Source organism: Phasianus colchicus, chromosome 7 (assembly GCF_987193195.1).
Source record: "Phasianus colchicus chromosome 7, bPhaCol1.hap1.1, whole genome shotgun sequence".
NCBI lineage: Eukaryota > Metazoa > Chordata > Aves > Galliformes > Phasianidae > Phasianus > Phasianus colchicus.
Window position 1 is genome coordinate 23,475,127 of NC_143442.1, and position 26,671 is coordinate 23,501,797.

At 37.8% G+C, this 26,671-nt stretch overlaps 3 protein-coding genes across 12 annotated transcripts in view; 1 reads left to right on the forward strand and 2 right to left on the reverse strand.

The window, feature by feature from the left end:
- The window catches only part of PDE1A (phosphodiesterase 1A), a 206,735-nt gene extending 206,174 nt beyond the window's left edge, over positions 1–561 (reverse strand). For both annotated transcript variants that reach the window (XM_090144147.1, XM_090144143.1), the window contains exon 1: positions 259–561. The gene's annotated coding sequence lies outside the window, so the exon portion shown is untranslated. The remainder of the gene's footprint in view (positions 1–258) is intronic.
- Positions 49–21,287, forward strand: DNAJC10 (DnaJ heat shock protein family (Hsp40) member C10). Of its 2 annotated transcripts, none has more exons than XM_031601338.2 (23): positions 49–190; positions 614–937; positions 2,249–2,414; positions 4,012–4,062; positions 4,953–5,035; positions 5,233–5,364; positions 6,334–6,427; positions 6,640–6,717; positions 7,858–7,901; positions 8,245–8,382; positions 9,439–9,528; positions 10,147–10,260; positions 10,981–11,095; positions 12,177–12,304; positions 12,576–12,692; positions 13,405–13,506; positions 13,911–14,066; positions 15,378–15,511; positions 16,888–16,941; positions 17,313–17,460; positions 18,200–18,319; positions 19,505–19,621; positions 20,204–21,287. In XM_031601338.2, the coding sequence occupies exons 2-23, from the start codon at positions 737–739 to the stop codon at positions 20,213–20,215; spliced, it is 2,394 nt and encodes a 797-aa protein (XP_031457198.2). In that variant the 5' UTR covers positions 49–190; positions 614–736; the 3' UTR covers positions 20,216–21,287. The 2 variants fall into 2 exon arrangements, with proteins under 2 accessions (XP_031457198.2, XP_090000267.1); XM_090144141.1 differs by having other exon boundaries at positions 50–190; positions 598–937.
- Positions 21,288–22,617: 1,330 nt separating this feature from the next.
- Positions 22,618–26,671, reverse strand: part of PIKFYVE (phosphoinositide kinase, FYVE-type zinc finger containing) — a 63,335-nt gene continuing 59,281 nt past the window's right edge. For all 8 annotated transcript variants that reach the window (XM_090144128.1, XM_090144127.1, XM_090144129.1 and 5 more), the window contains one exon: positions 22,618–26,166. In XM_090144128.1, the coding sequence (XP_090000254.1) occupies positions 26,056–26,166 (111 nt within the window). In that variant the 3' untranslated portion in view covers positions 22,618–26,055. The remainder of the gene's footprint in view (positions 26,167–26,671) is intronic.

Below are 26,671 nucleotides of genomic sequence, written 5' to 3' on the forward strand. Positions count from 1 at the left end.
CCCGAGGCGGCCGCGGCGCCACGTCAGTCCCGGAGCCGCCCCGCCCGCCGCCGGCCCACAGCCGGATCCCCGCGCGGGCCGCCCTTCCGCCCGGCGCCGGGTGGAGGTGCCGCCGTCCCATGCTGCCTCGCGCCCGGCCCGCTCCCCCCTCCGGCTCCCTGCGCTCCGAGCCGCCGAGCTCCCGTCCCCGGTAAGAGCCGCGCCGCTCCCGGGGCCTCCCGGCAACCCCGGCCCGGCCGCGCTCCGCCGCCCCGTTACCTGCGGCCTCGCCGGGCGGGCGGCCCTCCCGCGGCTGCGGCGCGTGCGGCTCTGCGCTGAGGGAGAGGCGGCCCCGCAGGTGGGCGCGAGGGGAAGGCGGCCGCTGCGGGCACGCGCTTCAGTGCGGCGCCAGGGGTGCTGCGCTGCGCTGCGCTGCCCGGTGCTGCCGTGCCGGGTCACCTCGCTGATACGCGGGGAAGGGATGGTCTGCTGCTCGTGCGGTCAGCCAGCCGACGACAAACTCCGCGTTCAGCTGCGGGGCTAGCAGTGCAGCTCAGTACTCGCGTGTATTTGCTGAACGAGTCGGAAAACGTACCTTTTTCTCCCTGTTTTTCATAGACCGTAATTCTTGCAGGATTCATGCCGTGAAGTAGGGCAGGCAGAGCTCTGACGAGGCCCTGCTCTGTGCCCCGGCTCCATCGGATCACTGGAGGCTCTTCTCACCATCAGAACTCATAAACTTCCCCGAGGCTCCACAATGGAGTTCTTGTTGCCCAAAGGAGATTACCCTACATCTTTCAGAAGGTCTTTGCTAGTGGTTTTAGTATGTGTAATGGTTCTTGTGTGCACTGACCAGGACTACTATAGTTTACTTGGAGTATCCAAAGAAGCAAGTAGCAGAGAAATAAGACAGGCGTTCAAAAAGCTGGCGCTGAAGTTACACCCTGATAAAAATCAGGTAAGTTGTGTCCTTAGCTAGTTGTTGAGCTAGTAGATTTTAATGATTGAACGGTGACTTATTTTATCTCAGTTGTTTATCTATACTTGGTGATGTACCACCTGGTAACGTGGTTTAGCTCAGATTTTCTGCAGAAAAGATTTATGCATAGGTGCAGACTAGTAATGTGTGGTTGCATTGTCATTTGGATCACATTAAAGTGCTGTAGGAAAAAAGACAAGATCATTTAATTTTCTGTTCTGTTTTTGTAAAGTACAAGAAAACCTACATTTGTACCATATTACCTTGTTGGTAAACTGATGAGTTTCTGTTTAGCTTAAGGAAACTTACTGTTGCTCTGCTGGTAAGTCTCATCCAGACAGCATACAATAGCAGCCTGTTTTGAGGCAGCAGTCTCCTAAGTGTCAAGTAAAACAGAGTAGAATTTGTAGGACCACCTGAGTGTAACAAGAAAGATTAAAAGTAGAATAACTAGAGAAAAATGGTGGAAATGGTTCAGTGCTGCTATATTTTCCAAAATAGAAAAGAAAAAAAAACCCTTTTAAAAACTTAATTGTTCATTTGTTTGGTGTTTCTTTTCAAAAATTCATGGGAAATATGAGGGTTTGGCTCTTTAAACATATGTGCAATGGCACAGAGCCTCAAAAGACACCAATGTGCCATGTAGGTCTAGAGATAGCACAGATTTTCAAACTGAATGAGTAGGGAAGTAGAAAAGGTTATCAGGGAAATAGGAGGTCATCGTTCTGTTTGTTTCATTGTGAAACAAGATGCGTTGTTTCTCTGCTGCTTCTTTGAGTCCTGGTGTATAATGCATTTCTGTAAGTCCAGAACAACTCAGTAAATCTATTGAGTTCAGAAATACAAAATAACTTCATTTGGGAGATGCACTGATGGCACATTACTTGTTGGAAGAGGCTTCCTGCTGAATTTGCATGTATGCTCCTGCTTGTCCCCCCAATGCATTGTGTATCATGTATTCGAGAGAATAAAACTTGCACAGGATCAAACAAAAGTCGGGCAAAAGAAGAGGCATCACTGTGGAAAACATTACAGCTTCCTACCAGGTAGCTTTGTATTTCAGTTGATGCCTTAGTGATGAGGATGAGGAAATGAGTAGAAGATGCATTGGGCTTTAGAAAAGGAAAACTTAATTGTAGTATTGATAGAGTCCCCTGTGTAGTGTCAGCTTCTGCTGCACTGGGCAGCTTTAATACGGATACTAAAATATTTCCAAAAGTTATTTTCTCGTCATTATATGTACAGTGTGGCTTACTGTTTGCTTACTAATTATAGTTTTTTCTTAAATAGAATGATCCAAATGCCCATGAAAATTTTTTGAAAATAAACAGAGCCTATGAAGTACTTAAAGATGAAGATCTACGGAAGAAGTATGATAAATATGGAGAGAAAGGTCTCGAAGATCAGCAGCAAGGAGGCCGCTATGAAAGCTGGCACTATTACCGCTATGACTTTGGTAAGTTATGAGGTCTGCTTGGGATTTGTTTGAAATAGTCCAAGTAAATGCAACGTTCAGTTGTGTAGCAGTCTTTTTACATCAGAACCATCTGAGGCATCCCCTCCGCACTTCTACTTGTTCTCCTATAGTTGGCATTTTCATTGCATTGAGCCAATTTTTTATTTCTCATGTTAATAGTTACCCACCAAATGCCAGCAGTGTTACATTCTACCTGCCTAGGTTTCTGCTCCTGCTGCCTACTCTTTTAAAGTGCCTTTTCTCTTTCATTTAAATTCCAGTGTTGCTATTTAATTTTTTCAAATTGTCTATTTCTTTTTAAATAGTCAGTGCAGAAATTGCATTCTCAAGTGGATTTTGAGAGGACATTTCTGCATTGTCAAGCACATTTTATATACTGACATACAATGAGAGATCAGTAAAGGGATGAAGAAAATAGTAGAATATTAACTGAAATGATCTTGAAACAAGTTATTTCATGTTTACCTCAACAGAGTTTGTATAGTTGTCAGAAAGGGCAGAGATGAACTATTCCTTTTTGTTCTGGTGTGGATTGATGTAATGTGTTCCCATCTCTTAAAAAATAAAAAAATCTGTGGAAGTTGAAACTGAGTAAACCAGAGACAACCAGCACAGGAAAAATGAAAATTGCTCTAAAATTCCTTCAGATAAACAGATTTAAATAATCATTTTTGTCTGAAGTTGCATTAGTTGATTGAAAAACGGTATCCTTGACTGCCTATTAACCAGTTGTTTCTAAGAGTTTATTTATACATGTATTGGTATAAATACAGATGTTTCTGTGTACATGTGGTGAGTGTGTGCAATATATGGCATGACATACGCATAGATAGTCATACAAAAAATAGCTTTTCCACTGTGGAGGTTACTTTCTCCTGTCACTGATGTGCACGTAATCCTTGCGTACCTTGGCGTGGTGGGGTCTCAGCATGCCAGGCTCTGTGTCCATACCAGCACAGTATAATGGTGTCTCAGTAGTACTGCTGCTATCTCTTTTCTGGCTTTCTCAAGTACTTGAACTAGGAGGCCAGTTGTAATGTTGTTCTAGGTAGGAGCGTTTGGCTTTCAAGAAAGCTGCTGTTCTTTCTGCACCTTATTCCACTGCATCCACCTGTTCTTTTAGTTTTACAAAGCTGAGATAACCAGAGGCTGAGACAGGAAGTTAAAGCTTCCAGATATTACATGTAGGGCTCTCAACTGAGAGCTGAAGCTTTGTGAATTGCTAGTTGATGCAGTTTCTAATACACCTGCTGTATGTAACACCTGAGCTGTCACCTAAAAGCTCTCTGCTGATAGGAAGCAGCAGTTCAACTTTTCTTTGCTCAAACACTAAACTAAAAACTAAAACACCAAAAGAAATTTTTTGTTCCCATAGTGGCTTCAGTAGCATGAGGGAACAGCAGTTTGTGTGAGAGTAAACTGAGGTGACGCATTGCTAAATAAATAGAGCTAAGTCATAAAAATTCACAGCCAACTTACTGTTTCAATTTACACGTACTGTTTTTGGTTTCCTGCCTTGTTAATTTGTTTCTATATTTATTAAAAAAATTTTTAAAAATTGTCATTCTTTTAATAGGTATTTATGATGATGATCCTGAAATTATAACATTGGATCGAGGAGAATTTGGTAAGTTTCAAATCAGTATTGTTAGCTTGACAATCTGACAACCCAAAGTAACAGTTTTTACATTCTGCTGTGTATTTCTATAGACTTATATTACGTGTCTGCAAATTATTTTTTGAACTGCCAGAAAATCATCTTTGTATGGGAAGAAAACATCCCCTAACAATTCCTGGCAAACTGTAGTTAATCGGTATCTATAAACAGTTTAATTTATTTTGTGAGATCTGTAAGAGGAAATTACTTGACTTAATTTTTGTCAATAGTGTGAAGATATTTTAATATAGAAAAATGTACTTAAAAAATTCGCTATGAAAACGATGTTCACAGATGCAGACTGAAAGGTGTGGAATTCAAGTGTGTGTGCGCGTGTGTTTTGTTGCTGTTATGTTATTAGTGAGAGTAGTCATTACCTCTCCTATTATTTTTCTAGTTACCATCAGCTGATTATGTTGCATTTTGAGCTATTAGACAGGATTTCTTCATAAAGCAATTGCCTTGTGGAACCCCAAAAAGAAGCAAAGCGATTATAAGGAGGTGGAAGGATTGATTGTGTAAAGTTGTTTTAGCAGTTGTGCTTTGTAGTTAAGGTAACCAATCTCACAGTAGCAAACATTTCAGCTAGGCTAATCTGTACAGAGTTTATTCTCAATAGAACTCATGTTGAAATTCAGGGTGGTGATATCCTCTGTAGAACAATTTTCATTTGCTTGTCTACAGTAGTGACTGTGCAAGCGAGATGGAATCTGTATCCATTCTGAGTTACTGTTACTGGCTTGTGTCTGATGTCAGAAAATACTTCATTCAGCTTTCAGGAAAGCAATATACATACATTTGAGATATGCAGGCCTGCAGTGTAGTTATTACTTACATATAATTTTCTTCTCTCTATCTAGATGCTGCTGTTAACTCTGGAGAGCTGTGGTTTGTCAACTTTTATTCTCCTCGGTGTTCCCACTGCCACGACTTGGCACCTACGGTGTGTATAGCTAGCACAAAGCTCTCAAAGTGCAGTTCCTCAACTTTGTCATTACTCGGCATAAAACTTAATGAGGTGGATTTTTATGCTGAAGTGGAAAACAACTCCAAGATCTAGAAAAAAAATATGCTGATCTTTTTTTTATTTCTTTATAGGAAAATAGCCCTTTTTTTTTTTCTTCTTTCTTTTTTTCCTAGTGGAGGGAGTTTGCTAAAGAGATGGATGGAGTAATACGAATTGGAGCTGTCAACTGTGGAGATAACAGGATGCTGTGTCGAATTAAAGGGATTAACAGTTACCCCAGTCTGTATGTTTTCAAAACTGGAATGGTAAGTGATAAGACTTCAGGCATTTTTTTAGAAGGATTGAAATCTGGACGAGTGTTTCTTTAACCCTTGCCAACTCATATATTTCTATATAGCTTTCCATTTATCTAATTTCCATGGAAGAAATTAGTTTTTCTCTTCCTTCATCATGGTTAAAATTTAGATAGCTAACTTCTGTACACATTTTGTGAGTTCTTGGGGTTTTTTGTGAGCCTTGTTGTTTTTCGTGGTTTGTTTTTGTTTGTCTTGAATCATTTTGCTCTTCAACAGTAAACTTCTGATCTTTAATAAAAAAAAAAAAAGAAAAACAACTGACTTGCTGTGCAGAAGGAAACTTCTGATTTGGGAAGGTACTCTCATTGGTGGTGCAGCAGCAAAGCAATGAGTCTGAACCCTTAGACAGGTCCTGCTTGTATTTTAGAAGTCCCTTACAGTAGTAAAAGAACAATCTGTATCTATGACTGCATACCTAAAGAAACCTGGAAATTGTTTCCACAAGTCTTCCTGCACACCAAGAGGAATTGGGCACGCTGTGCTTGGCACCGTTGCAGAGAGTTGCATGTAAATTGCACTTGCATCGTTAGGTATGTTTTGAATGTTAAGATTTGAGAGGTTGAGTGCAGAGATTGCTCGTGTCAGTCCATTTAGCATATGCACAATTTTAATTTTTATTTAAATAAAAATATAATCATTGGGAGCTGGCATTTCTGAGATGTAGTCATCCCTGGTGTTGCTTGACTTGAGAAGAAATCACGTTACAAAACTGAAATAAAAGCTAAATTCCAAACATTTCAGTAAGAGAGAAGAACAACAGCAAAAATCTTCCAGAGAGGGGAGGAAAAAGTGAGTCTGACAGTTACATAAGTGGTGTTGACAAAAGCACTGGTATACATGTGTACGTGTATATATATTTACTGTATATAAGGTCAGCAAATAAAGTTTGTAAAATATATTGTTCTTTGTCTTCTGTAGCAACCTGTGAAATACTATGGAGACAGGTCAAAAGAGAGCTTAAAGAACTTTGCCATGCAGTATGTTACAAGCACAGTCACTGAGCTGTGGGCAGGTAATATTCGTGTACTTTGCTTGGGGTGCTGCTCTTGAAACTGCTTTTACACTATAAAAGATGGCAGAAGCTAAGTGTAAAACAAAGTCTGCCAAAAACCTGCTGTTGGTTTTGATACTAAAAATAGTGCTTACTGTACTTAATATAAAAGCTTCTTGTTTGAGCTTATACTGAAACCAGTCACAAACTGATGCAAATTGTTTCGTTCTCAGGAAATTTTGTAAATGCCATTGAGACCTCATTTGCTTCTGGCCTTGGTTGGTTGATCACTTTCTGTGCTGAACGTGGGGGTAGGTGTATTACACTCATCAAAAAGGCAAACAGGAAAAAGTGTTCTTGTTGACAATGACATGATCCCTTCTGCTTGTAATGAAGAATAAATTTGTTCAACAATCTTAGACAAACACAATATTTGGGCTTTGGGGTCATTTAAGCTCCATTCTTCAGGCATTTTCACAAAAGGAACATGAATAGAAAGATTATGGTGTTGTGATTCTGTAATGTCATGTGAGTCATTAAAACAGCACTCAAGCACCACCCCTCAGGAAGGAAACAGGCAGAAAAGGTTTCTGGCTTGAGTTTCCAGCTCAAGCTCAAATGACAGATACTGCATGCTGGCTTGTCATGATACCTGATTGGAAGAAAGGATGAATCCCCAGCTTAAACTGCCAATACCTAAAAATGAGCTGAATGTCATGGACTCTCTTGGGATCAGTATTAGATACAGCAAGAGAAAGCTGCCTGGGTTTGCTGGTAGAGCTAAGGAAATTTGCTACACCTTTGACAAATAAAGATTTCTCCATCCTATGAAAAGACTTTTGTTTTGAAAAATAAACAGTCAGAATTGCAGTGTGACTTAACATTTGTAAACAGTTTGATTTCAAGTTGTAATCCTTTTGTCATTAAGTTTTCAGCTTTGTCCAGTTAGAGTGAGGATGAAAGGTCATCTTATAAAGGAAAATTAAACTATTCAAACTAAGTCTAGATGGGTTATTTGAGCACATAATAAATATATTACAGTGAGTTTTTATAATTTTAATCATAGGGATTTTATATTTTCATTTAAATCTCATTCCAAGGCAGTATATAGATATGTTTTTCATTACTTTTATTAAAATTTCTTCTGATATCATCATTTAAGTGTCTTAGTACAGCAAATAAGCATTTTAATATAACTTTTAAAATAGGCATTTCTTTGATGAAACAAGAGAATGCTATTCATGCTACTTTTAACTTACAGTAGACAACCACTGGTTATCAATTACTGGACGTTCCAACTTGGTCACTGCAATACTTCACAACTAGCCAGGAAGCATGTGTTTTGAAGGGGTTACCTTTGTAAGGGAGAAAGGGGTAATTGTAAACAAGAGTAGTTACAGTGAGTTAATCTGAAGTCTTATGTTTGCAAATAAATTACTTTTATTTTGCAGATTGCTTGAGTTACCAAACACGTCTTAAGCTTGCTGGCATGTTGGTAAGCAGTGTTTCATTTTGAAAGCATTACCTGCTGTTTAAAAACAGAATTGAAAACCTGAAGTTACAGCCAAAATTTTGTGTTTAGTGTTGATTTTCAGAACAGTTAAATATTTTTACTTTGCAACTATTGGAATTATTTTCACATTTTATATGGCTCTTTAAAAATGTTAAGTGACATGTGACAATGTGATCTCCTTCCATTTTCTAAATGTTGTATGTAACAATTTTTGGATTTTCAGTAATATTTCTGAACCTGAAATTTTAAGATGCTATTTTTTTATCTTGTTTTTTTTTTGTGATGCCTTTTTGGTTTTTTTTCTTTTTTTTTTTTTTAATTACAGGAAGGTCTTGCTAATGTAGGCTGGATGGACTGTGGCACTCAGGGTGAGCTTTGTGATAATTTAGATATCTCATCTAGTACTACAGCATACTTTCCACCTGGAGCCACCATAAATAACAAAGAGAAAGGAGGTGTTTTGGTACGAGTTGTTTCTAAAAAAATTCTGTATTTAGATAAGATAAGGCAACGGTATTGACAAAGGAACACAGAAATTATGTCCAGATTGCTTATATACAACTGAAAGGATAGCATGGGGGTTTGTTGTTTTTCTGTTTCTTTGTTTAATTTTTGTTTTCTAAACTTGTGTATCCTATGAGTTTGTATCCCACTTGGTTACTAAGGCAGCGATTCCTGGAGTAGTCTGCAGCTTGCTGGTGTGCAGGCGGAGTGGCAGAGAGCACAGTGCAAGTAGCACCAGCCTCTAGCCCTGCTGAGCCACCTCAGAGTGCTTGTGGGAATCCAGGGGGTGGGATGTGCTTTTTGACAGGCCCGAGAGCTACTCCTGAAGCTACTCTCCAGCTGTCCTGGGCAAGGTTAGGAGGTTTCCCACATGCCCCTACTTTTTCCTCCAGGAAGAATATGCCCCAAGTATCACAATCTTGAGAAACGCTTTTCTGAACAGACTGTTGACACGTGATAAAAGCACTCCTACGCTGTCTGGCAGTAGGGATTATGCTGTTCAGCTCTATTTTAATATTGTGACCTCCTCCTACCTTTGTATGGCAGCTTTAACTCCTCAGTATACAGTATATCTTATTACTTTTGCTGCTACTGTTGTCTGTATGCTTAAAAGGAGGAAATTAAATTCATAACCTACCCATTTTCAACTTACACCCAACTTAGTGATTCATATGAATTCCTTCATGGTACAAATTACTGAAACTTAGAAATACATACCATGCAATTAGGGAAGGCAGTAAAACTAAATCTGAAGCTTTTTAAACTTGATTTTAAAATTCAGTTTGAAATTTAAATTTGAGGACTTCTAGCACCCGTTCTGACAAAATCCAGAATCTTGAGATAAATGTTGTGGGAAAGCACAACAAAGTTGATCAAATATGGTTATTGACTGTATTTTTCAGTTAATGGAAAAGAACAAATCAGAATAATTTTGCTGATACTTTAGTACTCATCACTGATAAATGAGGTTGATGTTAATAGTTCTTTCTAATCAGCAGATTACTTTCCTCCCCAGTTTCTTAACTCCTTGGATGCCAGAGAAATATATCAGGAAGTCATGAAGCATCTGCCTGACTTTGAAATCATCTCTGCAACATCATTAGAGGTAAATTTAAAACAAAACACCCACATTTACAATATCTCTAAGTAACATCATCACCTGTTACTTTAAAATTTTAGATTATCACAGTTGGTGTGATATCTTTTTCCTCTCCAACCAAATTATTTAACATTTTTTGTCAACAATTTACTTCTGTAATTTAGCTCAACAGAAGTAGTAGGATGCACGTGTGGACATTTTTATTTAAATATAGACAGATATTAATAAAATAGAAAACCATGGAAATTGCCATAAGAACAGTAACTTTCTGGTTAAAATCTAGTTCAAAATCAGTGACAATCTGGTCATGTGGCAGGAGGGAGGGAAGAACAGCCAGGCTCTTCTGACGCTTGTATAGTAGCAGATTGATCCACAACAGGAAATGTAATGGAAACAAGAGTATAGAGAGTAACACGTAGCTATCATGTTTTCAGATTTCTTTGCCTCTTTTCACTTACGATTTAGTAGAAAGAAGTTTAGTGGAGGACTAATTGAAAAAAAAATTGAGTGTGGGAAGAGGTCACGTAGAGATCGAGTGAATATTTGGGCACTGTCTTTCTATAAAACAAAGAATCTGTAAATTGGTATAAGTTAGGAATAATGCTTTTTTCCCTCCATTGAAAGGACCATCTAGCTCACCACAGATGGCTGCTTTTCTTCCAGTTTGGGGAAAATGACAAATCAAGTGTACAGGAATTTAAGAAACTTAAATTTTTACTTAAAGACGAACATATTCAGGTAAGACTGCTCACTTACCCAGTACTGGCCTTTGTATTCAGAGAACAAGTTGGTCTTTATGATTTGTTAATGCCACCCCTGGTACCAAAAAGAGTTGCTGTTAGTAAAGTAGATGAGTAGTGATGTTTTCTATCCTATCTAAAGAATTTAAAAGTAGCTAGGAAAGATTCTATTTTAAATCTTTTCTCTCACAGCAAAATATTGCTGCAGATCTCATTCAGTTAACAATCAAAAGTTAAAGCTTCAACATGAAATTGATGTATGCAAAACTGTATTATTCAAAAAATCTCTATCATTATCTTGAAAGTCATCTTAACAAAGAGAAACCAAATTCAATCTTTGTACTAAAAACATATGGATTGTGTTACTCTATAAGTGTGGATTTCAAAAAAATCACTGCACTACTAGAAGAATTCTAGTGTAATTTATTTCAGGTGTCTTTTTGCTTCCTTGAAGAAAGTAAGAGAAATTCTTTTCGGTGTCATTCTATTTTGACCTTTAAATTTGAAATTAGCGAAACAACCTAATGTAGCTATGACAGTTTTGCTCAAACATCATAGATGTAAGATTGTCTTAAGAGCTGTTATTTTTAAGAAGGCTTCTAGTTGTCCATGTTTTTACTTTTTTTCATTATGAATTTATCCTAACTTCTACTGCCTTCCAAAATGTTAGTCTGTATGAACTTGGATGCCTTAATTAAAATGGCACTCTGTTACATAGGTTGGCAAGTTTGACTGTCTTTCCTCTCCAACCATCTGCAACAAACTATATGTGTATCAGCCATGTCTAGCAGTGTTCAAAGGAAAAGGAATTGAAGATTATGAAATTCATCATGGTAAGGGAAACTTTGGCAAGACTAAGTCATTACCTAATCACTTTAAGATGACGCCATCTTTGGCAAACTGTTCTTCTTTATTAAAGGAACAGTTCTGTAGTCTTAATATTTGCTATTTGTCTCTGACCTTATGGTAACCTTGCATAGACTTTTTTTTTTAATCTCCCCTCTCCCAGAAGGAGGCATCATATACTAAGAGATGTACTTTGCCTTTTCTATCTTGCCTATGTCAAAGTCACCTGCATGCTTACATAGAAATGAAATCTCTGAAGCTGACAAGACAGCTTACGTTTTGGGTAGGACAGCCAAAGAGCACACGCTTCCTTGAGACTTAACCTGCCAGCTTTACAGTGCTGCCACTTGAAAAACTTGGATTTGATATCATGTCACTGCACTTAAAACAAATTTCTTAACTAATTTCAGTTCAAGAAAGTCTGTATTAAGACTTTGCCACTTACGTTCATTTGGTTTGGTTCCATGAAGGATTGTAACTGTAGTACTGTGTACCTCTAAAAGGATTAAAAAATAACGGTACAAGAACAGAGATGGAAAGAAAACTGTAGCTAGCAACAACTGGTCTTGTTTGATCCAGAATGCAGCACAAGGCAATTATGCATGATGAGGTTCTGATTCTTCAGCCTCTCAGCTACTAGAAACAGCTTGCAAGAAATCAGTCAGAACCTCAACACTGTAATGTTAAAGAAGAGAGAAGAAAATTTTTTGACCACCTGGAAAAGATGAACCACATCTGATAGGGAATGTTGGTCCCATGCATCTCAGTGTGTGTTCTCAGCGTATAAGGTTTGTCCCTATCTGCAATTTCTACTCCTGCAGAAAAGCCGAGAAGAGGCTGTGTACACACAGCATGTCTACATCTTTTCATAATGGCATAAATTATAAATAGGATCAGAGAAATATATTGGACTACAATACATTTTTCTGAATTTTGTTTTGCTGTTTACAAGGCTGATGGCACATACAACTTTTGCCAGAAGTCACATCCATCCGATATTTCTAACAACATAATATCAAGAGACCTTTCATAGGAAAAATGATTTCCTTTCTACATCGTTCTTTGAAGGAAAGAAGATCTTGTATGACATTGTTGCATTTGCCAAAGAAAGCGTCAACTCTCATGTTATCACACTGGGACCCCAGAATTTTCCTGGTAAAGAAAAGGAACCATGGCTTGTGGATTTCTTTGCACCGGTAAATATTTAATATCTACATGACCCTTTTTAAAGAAGTGTTATGTAATTATGTAACAAAATGCTATCAGTATCTTGAAGGTGTGCTTCACCATTATGAGACAGTACTGTAAATTTTCATTCCTTGGCAGCACTATTTCCTAGATTGCGTGAGTTGTTATTTTTAGTGCAGCTTGTTGCCAAAGCAGCATATTCTTTTCAAACAGCTGGTGTTCTCCTGAGAACCAGCTGCAGGGCAAAGCAATTGTGTTCATTTGCATTTTGTTTTCCAGTGGTGTCCTCCCTGTCGAGCTCTGTTACCTGAGCTGAGAAAAGCATCAAAACATCTTTATGGTCAGCTTAAATTTGGAACACTAGACTGTACAGTCCATGAGGGGCTTTGTAACATGGTAAGCAGTAGGGATTTATATTTGATAGTGTTTTTTTCTTTTTATGTCTATGTAACAATACACTGTTTTACATGTTCTAAAAATCTTGCCTCTTTCTCCATGTTTGAATTTGCTTGGTTTTGCTTCAATTAACTTATCTGGATAAAAAATGGAATTACTCCCTGTGAATTCTAGCAAGTGCTACATTTTAGGAGGCAGACTACCTGCATCAGCACATCTTATTGTTTATAAGAGCTTTTTCTGTTTGAAGCTTTCTATCTATATTAGAAATGCAGACATCTAAAAACACTTTAAGCTGTTCAAAAAAGGGAAAACTTTTAAGTCATGTTTAGGTGTATTTACACACTGAAGAATTCTGATTTTGAAAGCATCTCTGCATTCAATGTTAGACAGCACAGTTCCTCATATGGTACAAGTCTCTACCTGAGGCTAAGATAGCCGTTAAGTTAAGGCTTAGAAAACCTGTGGATTAATTTCTGTTTTGTGGAGGATGGCAAAAGAACTGCTGGCTAGCTTTCAAATTCAGTACAAACTGTGCCATCTGAACACAACTGGCATTCTTTCTATATAGGTTTCAAACTCCACTCCACTTGTAAGTTGTATAGCACAAAAAGGATAGATGAGCAGCTGGGAGATACCAGTACTAATGGCAGTTAAAGGAACGTACAGAACACCTAATAATTCCTTGTACTTTCTTACTGTGTTTTGTTAGCATAATATTCGAGCTTATCCAACAACAGTTGTGTTCAATCAGTCTGACGTTCATGAATATGAAGGCCATCACTCTGCTGAGCAGATCTTGGAGTTTATAGAGGTATGTAAGTTATAATCCTGGTTGGGATCGTGCTACATTTGCAGCTTATTCACAAACATTTTGTTGGAGGAATAGGATTTATTTTGGTTTTCATTAGACTAGTAAGACTGGGAATGAAAAAAAACCTGGGGCAACAAGTGATACAGCAAGTGTCAGTCTGGGACTTGAAACTTAATAGATTCACTTCCCTACTCTGTCAAGCTATTTCTTTCAAATCAGTATCAAATAACTTAAGATACTTTCCAATCTGCAGAACAGTGGTAATGACTTCTACCTCATAGAATGGATAATCTTGAGTAGAAGAGGAACATTCTCAGAGCTTAATACAGTTAGTGTGGGATGACTGCAGGAACAGGACAATTTCTAATTGCAAAGTACATATCCATAAACTGCCTTTGCCATAGGATCTCAGGAATCCATCCGTGATCTCCCTAACACCAGAGACATTTGTTGAATTAGTTGAGAGAAGAAAACGAGAGGAAATCTGGATGGTTGATTTCTATGCTCCATGGTGTGGACCTTGTCAGGCTTTAATGCCAGAGTGGAAAAAAATGGCCAGGGTAAGTGACGTTCAGATGTTGTTCTGCTTTTATGTTTCATTCTGTGGAGTTATTCACTGCTGTCTTAAATTTGTGAGCTGAAAAAGTCTAGTGATTAATTTCACGAGCAAAACAGGAATTCATATCTAACAGTTTTACACTGCTCCAGATACTAAGCTTTTTGTTAGCTTTTCAGTACATTAACTCTGTAATCCAGTGCTTCCTGTTAATACAGGTGTGTTTTCAAAGTTGTGAGGAACTTTAAACTAACTTTATTTGATACTTAACACCTGGCAGAGATAACAGCTCTGCATTTGTTTAAAATAAAATCTGGAAAATTAAAGATTTATCTATAAATTGGGTAATAATTAGTTGAAATAATTTACCACTTTATCCACAGTTATTCTCTATGACCATTAGTCATTTTTAAGATAGCACCTAGACCTGAAAGCTCTAGTTTTGACTTAAGATTAGAAGAATTTAGTCTTACATATCTTAATTCTTGTCCTTGCAAGATATTTTTTTTCCAGAGATCTTGTTTCTTTACTGAAAGTAAATAAATGTTAAATTCAGCAGTCTTTAAGGGTGATGGTCAGTTAACTGAATTTCACATCCTTTCCATTTACACTAATTGGGTATGAAAGGATATTTTTCTTTTGCAAGGTCATTAGTGTTCTCATTTGCAAAGGTAGTACCACAGTCACCAACAGTCATCCAAGCTTTTCTGTACATTTTTCAGGAATCTGAAGTAGAAACTTTGGGCAAAACATGAGGGATTTGAAAGCTAGTCTGTGACTTTCAGATATTTTAAACTAGCCTGGACTAGGAGTTCTAGCTGAAGTTCTACGTTCTGGTCAAACATCTGTGAAGTATTACAAGTCCTACAGAATACACTCGAACTGTAGGTTTCCTTGCCCTTGCAAGGTGGTTTGGGCCTTTGCAACAAATTCAGCATGTCTAAGACTTGGAAGCTGTGAAACTGATGGCATAGCTACAGTGTACTAGGATCTGTCTTAGCTGCTGAGCCTGAGATATGAAAAATGGTAGCCATACCCAATAGCCACCCTTGCATGTTCCTTTTAAGCCAAGACAGTTGCCTTGTAAGGCATATATACATAACACCTGATACTAAAATGTTATGTGGCTGCTAGCAGCACAGCTGGATGGCTGGCTCCCAGTAGATACCAGCAAGCCATTTAAAGGAAAGAAGAAAGCTTTGAATCATCTTTATTTGTTTTGTTCTCCAGCTCAGTTAATTCAAGCAATTAAGACATCAATTCTGAGACTGCGGTATTATCAACTAGCATGTTTGATTTTCTTTCCTTTTCTTAGATGTTAAATGGATTAATCAGTGTCGGCAGCGTGGACTGTCAAAAATTTTACTCTTTCTGTCACCAACAAAATGTTCGGGGATATCCTGAAATAAGACTCTTTCCTCAGAAATCAAGTACAGCTCATCAGTATTAGTAAGTACCTCAGTTTAGAAAGTGATTGATCGCACACTAAAGTCACACGTTCTGATGCATGGAAAAATGTTCATTAAAAGCTATTAAAATAAGCTGCTATAATATTTTATCCTAGTTATTGTTGACTTCAAACACATGCCATTTTAATTTGCTGTTGCATTTCAATAAGTTGAAATGAAACTCAGGAACATAGCTTTTTCTTGTTTAGCAGTGGCCGGTTTTCTAAGGTCAGTAGCCTGTTAAAGTAGATGATGTAAATCATAGATTCTATTAATAGGTTTAATTAGTTGCAGCTTCAAAGAACAGTATGCTATAAATGCGTTCTGACCATCCTTAGCATCATTGCAAAAATCATCTTTGTACATCATCTCATTCATTGTATCATTAGTGTGGACACATTAGTCATTAACACCACCAGAAATTCTGAGGGAAACAAAATGTAGCCAAAGAGCTTGTCCCCTTTGTTTCACAGTACTGTGTGAAGAGCTGGGGATTTCAGGAGGTAAATGCCCTAAGTCTGAAATATCAAATAGCTCACTTACTCTTTTACGAACTGGAAATCTGATAAAATGCTGGCAGATAAACTAGTGCTTCTTCATTGTCATGCTTAACAGCAGGCTTGGTTTTGGTAGTTTTCATCATGGGTTTGCTTTTATTTGATTCTTCTGGACAAACTTTCTCTAAAAAACAGGTTTTTATTCCATGTTTGGAAAAAAAATTGGTAGATATTACTTGCCAAATTAATAATTGTTACTTTTTTTCCTGCAAAAATATGATGTGTCTTTAAACAGAAGTAACCTTAAAAAGGTCAAATTTTCAACACTGGTAAATACTTTATGAAGCTGTAAATTGATACTAAACTTCTTCTGGAATTTCAAACTAAACAGTGCCTTGACAGTCCATATAAGAAAATCTTTGTCAAAGATCCTAACTTGCCTTGATTTTCTACTGTTAAATTGAGGGAAATGTATATAATTAACAATAGTTCCATTATAATAAAAGAACATATATATTTTTTTAACTGATATATATAAAGGTATTTCAAGTTAACTCTTATGTTTCTTAATGTCTGCAGTTCTAAAGTTGTTACTAAAGATCATCCAGACTTTCAGCTAGCAAAGTTCATGCACTCCCCAACATGTTTCTCACTCTTGATATAGAATTGTCGTCTTCTCTTTCTTTGTTCTACTACTCCTTAAGTATCTGCTTTTGAATAACAAGACCTTTATTTTCAAATTGAAAGCAAGGCAAAAATATATTCTGAAATGTATGCATGCTTTAAGGTTCATTATTTTGTCATCCACTTAACTAAAAAAAATGTTTGTTTCTTTTCTAAACAGCCAAGGTGTAACCAGCTTTTTGCTTTCTTCTTACAGTAGCTATAACAGATGGCACAGAGATTCATACTCACTGAGAGGCTGGGCATTAGGGTAAGCTGACAGCATTGAACTTTACAACCAAGTTACATAGAGCTGTTTTTTTCCTAGAATTTTATATCCAAACTGTATGTAAATCAAGAACTAGAAAATACTGACATGTATGTAATGCTTAATTTAAGATTCTAATGTTACCATATCTTTTAAATCAAGCTTTCAAAAGCGTGGAGAAATATTGCTCCTCTGTCTGCCCATTTCCTGCAAAACTGTGTTCTTTTCTCTACAACTTCTAAGAAGTGATTCCTTAATAGTACAGCATGTCAAGTAGGGATTTCCAAACCACTTTTCTTGCACTTGAGTGGAACTTGCATATGTGTTTGAGGCACCAAATGGATGATGATGACTGTTATTCTTCCTTTCCTCAGATATTTACCACAAGTGTCCGTAGACCTTACTCCTCAGAGTTTTACAGAAAAAGTTCTGAATGGGAAAGATCACTGGGTCATTGATTTTTATGCTCCCTGGTGTGGACCTTGCCAAAATTTTGCTCCTGAATTTGAGATCCTCGCAAGGGTAGGCTTTTAAATATATTAGCAGATTGCTTTTTTTCTACTAGTACTGGTTGTAACACTCAGGATCATTCACCAACACTATTTCTAAGCAGTTATCCAAAATCACATACTTAAATCACATACTTCTTTCTAGCTATAGGAGAGAAAGCCTTTAGTTTTTAAATAGCTGTCTTGGTTTATTATTTACTGTAGATTTTTTTATTATCTTACAGATAGGCAATTATTGTCCTTGTGCAGAGAAAAAATTAATAGAGCATTTTACCTTTGTGAGAGTGAGAGAAGATATATTTCCATTTTTAAATCAGGTGTTCCTGTTTTCACACTAGTCTGCTGTAATTTCAAATCAAAACCTCACTAACCATCTTTTCATAGCAACTGAGATATGAGATGCACTGTCATTAGAAGTCTGCCCTTTTAGGTTCCCTTTGTCAGTAGGTATTGGCCCTTATACAAACATATGCACACAGGCCCTCCTTTAAACAAACTTCATGATTGGGAGCCCCTTGGAACTGTGGTGTGCTGTGCTCTGCATTCAAGTGTATGTGCTCTGCAGAACATATGGCAACTTTGATACAAGGCTGTGGGACACTGAGAATGAAGCGAGTGACTATAAGTTATTTAAAAGATTTGAGCAACCTCTTGCTTATTTTGTAGCTGCACTGCTGGCTTATTCAAATTATTTGCTTATAGTCAGACATGGAAACTTGAAGCTTGTTTCTAATAACAGTATTTCTTTTTAGGCCGTTAAAGGAAAAGTAAAAGCTGGAAAAGTAGACTGTCAGGCATATGGTCAGACCTGCCAAAGTGCTGATATCAGAGCCTACCCTACTGTTAAGTTTTACCCCTACCAAGGAACAAAGGTAAAGTGTCTCCCTTTGTGTACACTGCTGGCCAGGTACCGGTAGTGAATGTATCTCATTTCACATTAAACTTAAACTAGTTCTATAACACTGAAGCACACAATTTAGATATTCAAGAAATAAATTGTAATTGATTTTAGTAATACCCAAATTACAGCAGTGATGTGTTACTGAAAAATAACAAGTTGTAAATTAATTAAACAGCACCTAAACTAGAGACTTAATCAGAACTAGGGTTTAATTGAGCAGGAGACTCAAGTGACAAAACACTTTTGTAAACCACTTCTAGCATTAGCTACTAAAGCGGGCAGTCTCTCTCAAAGTGAAATGTGGACATTATCATTGTGGCTAAGGGAAGATGCACTTTCACCGCAATCATGAGTATTTCATTGTAATTTTTACTTATAAGATAGAAAATCAATAGAAAATATTTAGTTGTTTTCTGTTTTAAGCCTTTATAAAACTACTTCAATTATAAAGGAGTAAGATTAATATCTATTAACAGCTCAGTAATATTAATTTTTTAAAAATTGAAGTGTTCAGACAGTTCTACAAAACTGCCTTTATTCTTCTGCAAGCAATTGGCTACTGTTAAATTTCAAGAAAATTGCAATCGTTTTTAGGTGTAGTAATTAATCTTAAACAGAAGTATTTCAACATATACTAATACTTAAGCCAACTCAACAAAATTTTTTTTTTAATCTCCATCTCTTATAACAAAATGCTAGAAATCCTTACACGATTCCATCAAATTCAATAAGACTTTTCTGGGTTAAGAGCAATGGCTTCTCAGGTCTCCAAATAGTGACCAACCTCATAATCAACGTTCAAGAAATCTATCAAAAGTTGCAGACTTTTTAATGTTGGCAACATTAAATACCTAGGTGGATGAATGTAAGAAAATAGCAAACAACTGTTTCAGATTTCCTTAACCCAAATGACCAAGTTTGTGTAGTTCTAAAAACTGTATCTAGAAGTGATTCTTACTGCAACAAGGAATTAGCATTGTTAAAATAAAGATAAAAACGTATCATTAAATCATAAATAAACCTACCAGAGCTCCACTGTCTGCCTCCCTCCACTCCTCTGGAACTTTATCTAAAAGTAAGGAAATTTCCTGTTCAGTGTAACGCACGGATAATGTAACAATTTTTTAGATTATTTTCTCTTTTTTCATTTTTAAAGAAAAGTATTCTTGGGGAATATATAGACAGCAGAGACGCAAAAGGTATTGCTGACATCTTGAATGAAAAATTAGAAGCAATTCAAAATAAAGGAAAAAGAAAAAAATCTAGAAATAAGGTAAGAATTCTTATTCTGGTGCCTTTCGCAAGATACCTTATTTTAAAGAATAGACTTTGCTAATATTTGCTCTTTGTCCATGAAGTGTTAAACGTTCTATCTTCAGGTAGCACCAGGCATGTTTTACTTCTGGTCTTCTTTTGGTTACAGTTACCTATTCAGTTTTTCACACCCATGGATACTGCAACAGCAGTATTCTGATATCAGCTTTGTCAAGACTTAGCAGAATTTACAGTATCCATGGGACAGCTGCACTGAAGAAAGATTGAGATACACTGTACTCTTAACTGTGATCCCTTTAGAAAGGGATTTAGAAAGTAGACACCAAAATGTAGAGGCTGAGTTTAAGACTGGGATTGACATTTTAACTCAGAAGGTACTTCTTAACAGTTGTGTATTGTGCTGAAATCTCAGTTGGATAAGCATTTCTTAAATAGGTAAGTTCTTCATATTACTATATCTCAGAGAATGATAGTGAGAAGTTCTTTCCTCAAAACAAAAAAAATTTAAAATCAAGTAAAAATAATCTGGATGATTTTTGCACTTCTAATACAATTTAATTGTTTACTTTCTTATCACTAGGATGAGCTCTAACTGGTACTGGAGGTAGACAGAACTCAACATACTCCAAAGCTGTGAATATAGAAGATGCACCAAAAGGAAATATAAAGCCAGTTACATTCATGACAGGATAAATGAAGTGAAAACTAGTTTGAGTTCATGGGCACATGTGACTGTCTATATGAATTCCGTTGAACTGGGGGAAGATGAAAGCATTTCAGTTTGGGGGGAGGCATTCACTGTTTCTGCAGCTGAATTGTGCATGTTCCTCCTCTGATGAACCAACTACCTTCTTCTACTCAGCCAGTGGAGGTGGCCAGAAGTATGGACTGTATTGCTTTTGCCTACCCATTTATTATTTTTGTCTCTTTTCGAACACTCGTGGATGTGGCACTCAGCCTATGGCTGAAAATGCTCTCAAACCACTCTGCAATGCAGAAACACAATGAGGGATTGTCTAGTTGAAAGACAGGATTACTCTGCTTTAAGTATGTGTCATTGTCTGGTAAATTGCTAAGAAAAAATAAAATCAGGAAGAGGTAGCAGGACAGGTTCATTGATACACAACATGCCTGCCCTTGGGCATGTTATGATACTGTGGCACTGGTGGTACCAGGATGAACGTAACTTTGAGGAGCTTGTTTGGCTTTGAAGTTTGGGGGTTGTGTTGTTTTTGTTTTTTTTAATAAAAAAAAAATCAAGGACTCAACTGTGTTTCCAAACATCAACTTTCAGAATTTGAATTATGCTAGAGAAGCATCTGTTTAAGTTATTAGGTCATAACATTACTGTTGTCTTTTTAAATATGAATGTATTTTGTGGACATATTTAACTTTTTTGGTATTGCCACTTTCTCTCTCTCTGCAAAGATGTTTTGGGTTTGTTTTTTGTTTCAAATCTTTTGGCAAACAGGAAAGAAGTGCCTTTTTTAATTTAATAATGAACACTGTACATTAGAATGTCTCATACATCTTAGTGTAAATTCTGTTCTTTAGAAGAGTACTATTTTTCATAGGTTCTGAACTGACAAAAAATACTGATGAGAATAGGAGTTACACATGAAAATACTTTGTTCTTCTCAATAAAGCGCTGCTCAGAATGCCAAGGTTGTCTCTCTGCTGTGACTTCATAATATTCACAGGACAATACTTAGTAAATTTTTAAGTACATTCAGCCACAAGTAATTTATTTTATATAGAAGGCAGCAAGAGACAGATACAAGAAATTCAAATGTTCCTCATTCAGGGTTACCTACGGTCCTTGGGACTTCTGTAATACATTAGCTGGAAAGAGAAGACTTGCATTTGTTTTTATTCAAGTTGGTCTTCCCACATCTAAATCAAATCATCTACATCAAAACTGAGTCACAGTCAAAAAAGGAAAAGTCTGTGACTTGAATACCAACTAATCCTGATTACATTAAAAACCAAAACACACTAAGTATGTAAGCACACACCTTCAGGGCTAACTCTGGAAGGCAAACTAGTGATACCTCAGCACTGTTTGCATTACCAGGAAATTGCTGATGATCTTCATAACATCATAGGCAATGATGCTGACATGTTAAGTTTTCAATAAGTGGCAAGTTCCCAATGAATTAACTAAGCAGCATGTTAGATGACCACACAACAAAAAGCCTCTATTCCACCACAGCTGTTTCTCCTGGGAGGGAGGCTGTGGAACACTGAATAATAAATACACAGCATCTCACCAAACACAAACTGCATCGGATTCACAGGTCTACCTAGGTAAGATATAAGTAACTCAGTTTTCTTCTGAAAATTTTCTATACTAATGGACATCCCCCTCCTGCTTCTGGTAGATTCATAGAGTAGCAGATAAAACTGAGACTCATCTGGCAAAAGCAGAGATGGCATACAATGCAGGGGTATTCCTTACATTTTAGTTTTTAATACTGTCTAGGAACCAACAAATCCCCTTCCCAGATCTAACTGCACATCATTTTTAGCTTTAAGAAAGAAAGTTACAGCAATATGAAGCAATTAAGGCAAGTCATTTCACTTTTAAAATAATAATCCCAGAAAGTTTAACCTTATCCACTTCTGAGAAAACTACATAAATACCTGGAGATCTTTTCTGAAGATCTGCCTCGTGGAAGAATTGGGCCATTGAAACACCGCCACCTGCTGGATAAAAAGCTCTATCTCACACGGCACAGTTGAAAAGCAGCTGCAAAGAGGAAAGGTGGGAGAAGTGCAGAACAGGTTATTTGCACATTTTATAAACGCTGACCTGGAGAGCTGCCCACAGATCCTCCTTCATCAGAACAGCCAAACAAGGCAGAGATTTCAGGCATGCTTATGCTGCATACAAAGCCAGAAACCTCCAGCAGAGCAAGCACCTTGCTGTGTGACCAGGAAAGAGAGATGCTGTAAGAAACATAACTACTAAATCACAGGGACTGGACCCACATGTAGTTTAGTCACTTTATTTGTATTTTTATCTATATACATTACATTTCAATTCTCCAAGTAATCAAGGTAGTTACTCTCAAATAGTTTAGTACATCAACTTTATAAAATACAGTTGAAGCAACGTAGATTAGGAATACATACATTATGATACATTAAGTGCTTTGAATAGTCCAGACTCCTACCAGTGAGTGATTAATTTGGTTTTGGTCATTCTCATAGAGGACAGACCACTCATTCCACAGGTAACTCCACCTGAGCCCAGTGGAGCTCCTTAACCAGCAAGAGTCCCTCATGTGTGCGTCTGGGGACAGAATGCAGCTCTGGGTCACCACAAGACATTTTGCTGCTTACAAGCATCATGTAGACAAGTCACCATTTCTGACTGGGACAAGGATTTAGATGTCTGTCACAAAGCCTCAGATCAAAATAGTAGAGCCAGCCTAACTCCAAAAGGATGCAGCCTTTGCATTTACAACTGGATTTGTTTACACACACATAGTAAACCTGTGTTAACAAGAAATGAAATAGTCTAATCAAAAGGCTCGTTTAACACCCAGATTATTCCCTTAGGACATCCTTGCATATGCTGCAAGTACACAGGTCTAACAGAGAGGTCTCTCAAAGATATCTTCTGCAAAAATTACTGTTTTTCTTAGAAATCTGGCTCTGTAGCAAGCAAAATGCAAGGACAATTCTTATTCTGAAAAGAGAACATCTTGGGAGACCTGTCCAGCTTCTGGGATTTGAACTAGAAATGCTTACCACTTCAGGTTAAGTGGCACCCAAAGATGTCCCAATTCCAGTTAACACTACTATTTTACCTATGACTAGATCTGGTCTAGCCACTGAGTCCAGACCAAGATCATTCTTACAAGCCTCTCCAACTGCTTTAACTTTAGCCCCAAAAGGCTGCAATTGACACATCCAGGCTCTGTGTTCACAAGCTACACAACAGCTGGCCAGAACGGAAGGTTCTCTCATTTTGTACACTGCCAATGGCCTCATTCGATCATGTACAGGGGAACAGTAGCTACAATTAGATGACCAGGTTGTTTTTACAGCCGGCTGCTTGAGACTCTGGAAGACAAGCAGTACAGAACAGCTACATAGCACTTGAGTAAGAGTTACTGGTGACAAAACAGAGCTAGCACATCCCAGCTCTACATCAGCTTAGTGCAAATGTCATGACACTGCCCAAACTCATGGTCCACCAGCCACTGCACATACTGACTAAAGTTGGGTCACCTTAGATTTCAGACAAATTTTTCCCTGTAAACTTTAGAAGGGAAAGAAAAAAAAAACACATACATGTAAACTGTAATGGAGACCAGAAAAGATTCAGGCTATGTATCACACACTTTCTTCCACATCAATAGATGAACATTTAAAGCCACAGAAATGATTAGCATTGAGCTGATGGATAGGTTGGTTCCTCATTACACACAAGGGCCTACAACAAAAAACTAACCAGCTCAGGAGTGCATATCAACATAGGAGGCAAGATGTATTCCAGAGGCAATCTTCACCTGAAGCACTGTACTGAACTAGAGAGGTTCTGTGCCAGAGAAATCAAGCACTACTGTGTCATCTTTCCACAGCACAGATCACTGCAGCTTTCCACACTACATCCCAGAAACTGATGAGACAAGAAGTGAGAATACTTTCACGCTGCTTCAAGGTCAGCACCTTTGCTCATCGTTCAGAAATGCTTTGCAATGCAGTTCAGGGAAGGGGAGAGACTTTCAATATAACTGACTGTTGCCTCCTAGCAGCTCAGATCTGAACTGCACTGGTTGCCTTCAGATCCAACAGCTCAGTTCTCAGTCATTTTCTTTTCAGTGCTGCCCAGATATCACACTCCTTAAGAGAACCACCACCATCTACTGCAGAAGAAAACATTGAACGTGGGAGGAAGAACAAATAAAATGCATGTTTTGACTCACAGTTACAGTGAAGATGGCATTAGCAGGCAACTAATTGGTCAGAATGAGTAATTCATAAAGAGCTACACTGTCCCAGACTCCATGTCTGAAGTCAGTCCTTCCACAAGAGAGTGGAAGTCCAAGGACACTATTCTTGCCTCTCAAACTCACATAAAAAAATAAATTCTTATTTACTGGCCTATATTATTCTGAAGCTAAAAAGTAAGTCTGCCACCTACAAAAACAGGTAAAAAAAATAATAAAAACAGAAAGAAGTGCTTATTGTCATAACGCAGAGATTCTCAAGTCTCTGCATATCTGAACCATCATACATACAAAATACCTATTAGTTCACGTTTTTCATTTTACAGAAGACTACATTCATTATCTCAGTGGTGCAAAAAAAGGTCTAATACTGCTGAAGAGAGGTTTTACATAGGAATGGCACAGTTAAAGGAGATCGGGATGCTTATTCTCATCAACATGTCACAAATACAAGAAAAGCATTCTCCTGGCAAAATTCCACCATGAGGTAAATGCATTGTTTCATTGTTTGAAAGGCTTTGGAAATTGAAATGGATATGAAGTGATCTGCCAGGAACAATGGTTTCAATTAAGGAGAAAGTTGTTGATGTAAGGTAGCATGCATTTCATCAAGTAATTTGGTGCCTTCTGCTGAGGGAACAGTTAACCAGCTTCATAACTATAACTGAGCTTTCTTACATAAAAGGGTATAGTTTCAGTTACCTGTTTCCAAGGAGTTAGGCAACATTTAAATCAAATTCTTGTTTAGGATTGAAGGGATACAGATTGAGGCTTGCAATTTGCTGATCACTGACAACCCATTTGTACGGGATTCTGCTATAAATCAAATTACAACAGAGACAGATGTGTACTGCAGTACTGTAACTTACAAACTGTAGTGATTTAGAGAGTTATGGCATCAGAGCTGTGGAGCTGCCTTTAAAAAAAAAAAAAAAGCACACGCATAAGTTATTCTTGGGACCTAAACAGGTCAACTACAGATCACTGCAACCACGGCATAACTTCAGAACTAACTTGATTCTTCCTTCACTCATCCACATGGGGCAGGAGTGCTTATTTCACATTTGCAATACCACACATCCACTACAGAAACATGAGCTACTCATACTCAACACCAATTAAGGAGTGCAAAACTTACTGAGATCATGTACTTTTGTACCACCATGAAAGAAATAGTGTTGGTTTCAATGCTCATACATGGAGATATCACCACCTTCCCTACCGACAGAGGGAAAGTCTCTTATCAGTGCTCTTCAGCGGTACCTTACAGCTTAAATACTTGATGAGACTGGCCCACTCATCATCCTTCAAGAAAGGATTAAAGTGCAACAAGCAAATTTCACACCTTGCAACATGACGCATATGGTCAGTGCAGATGTGGAATCCTCTTGCTTACTGCTGGGCAAACCACAGAAACAGAGTGACCTGTAACACCACTGTCCTCCTGGGCTTTGCTAATATGGGCTTTAGTTTAGCAATTCAGGCCGAGCCCTGTCCAGTGGTCTGGCACCATCAGGAAATACTTGTCCATAGCTTCACAAAACCTGGTCCGGTACAGTTCTGGAGAGACCACAGTTGGCATCTTACCTAATGTGCAAAAGTCAAAGGCAGTTAGAAATGGGTTAAAAACATACACTGCAGTACAAACAGCTTTCACGTGAAGTTACCGCACTACATGGCACATGGATGAATGCATGCTGTACATGGAATCAGCACGTATGGTTAGATTTTTTTTTATTTCTTAAACATTCGGGAAACAAATGAGATCAAGATCTGGATTAGCTGACGCTGAACTGAGAGACATGGAGCTGGAGGAACTATCTAGGCTTTTTACACTAGCCCTGATTGTTTTTCCTTCTCTCCAGTTTACATGTCTTTACAGGTTTTTTCCAGCATAGATGCAAATTTCTCCCAGGAAGAATGTCACTGTATGATCATGCTCTTATCTCCTCCAGACATCCAAGCAGTGAGATCGTGAATGTTTCCCTCCCCCTTCTTGAACAACTTTCCTATTAATATGTGACCAATACTTGGAAATTGCGCATGAAATACATCTCTCTTATTTCCACATAGGAAACTCATCAGCT

Excerpts from the sequence above, each read along its gene's own strand:
- DNAJC10 (XM_031601338.2), top strand. The coding sequence starts at position 737 with ATGGAGTTCTTGTTGCCCAAAGGAGATTACCCTACATCTTTCAGAAGG. Across the intron at positions 6,428-6,639 it reads AGTCACTGAGCTGTGGGCAG|GAAATTTTGTAAATGCCATT; the intron begins GTAATATTCGTG and ends TTTCGTTCTCAG. Across the intron at positions 6,718-7,857 it reads TTTCTGTGCTGAACGTGGGG|ATTGCTTGAGTTACCAAACA; the intron begins GTAGGTGTATTA and ends TTTATTTTGCAG.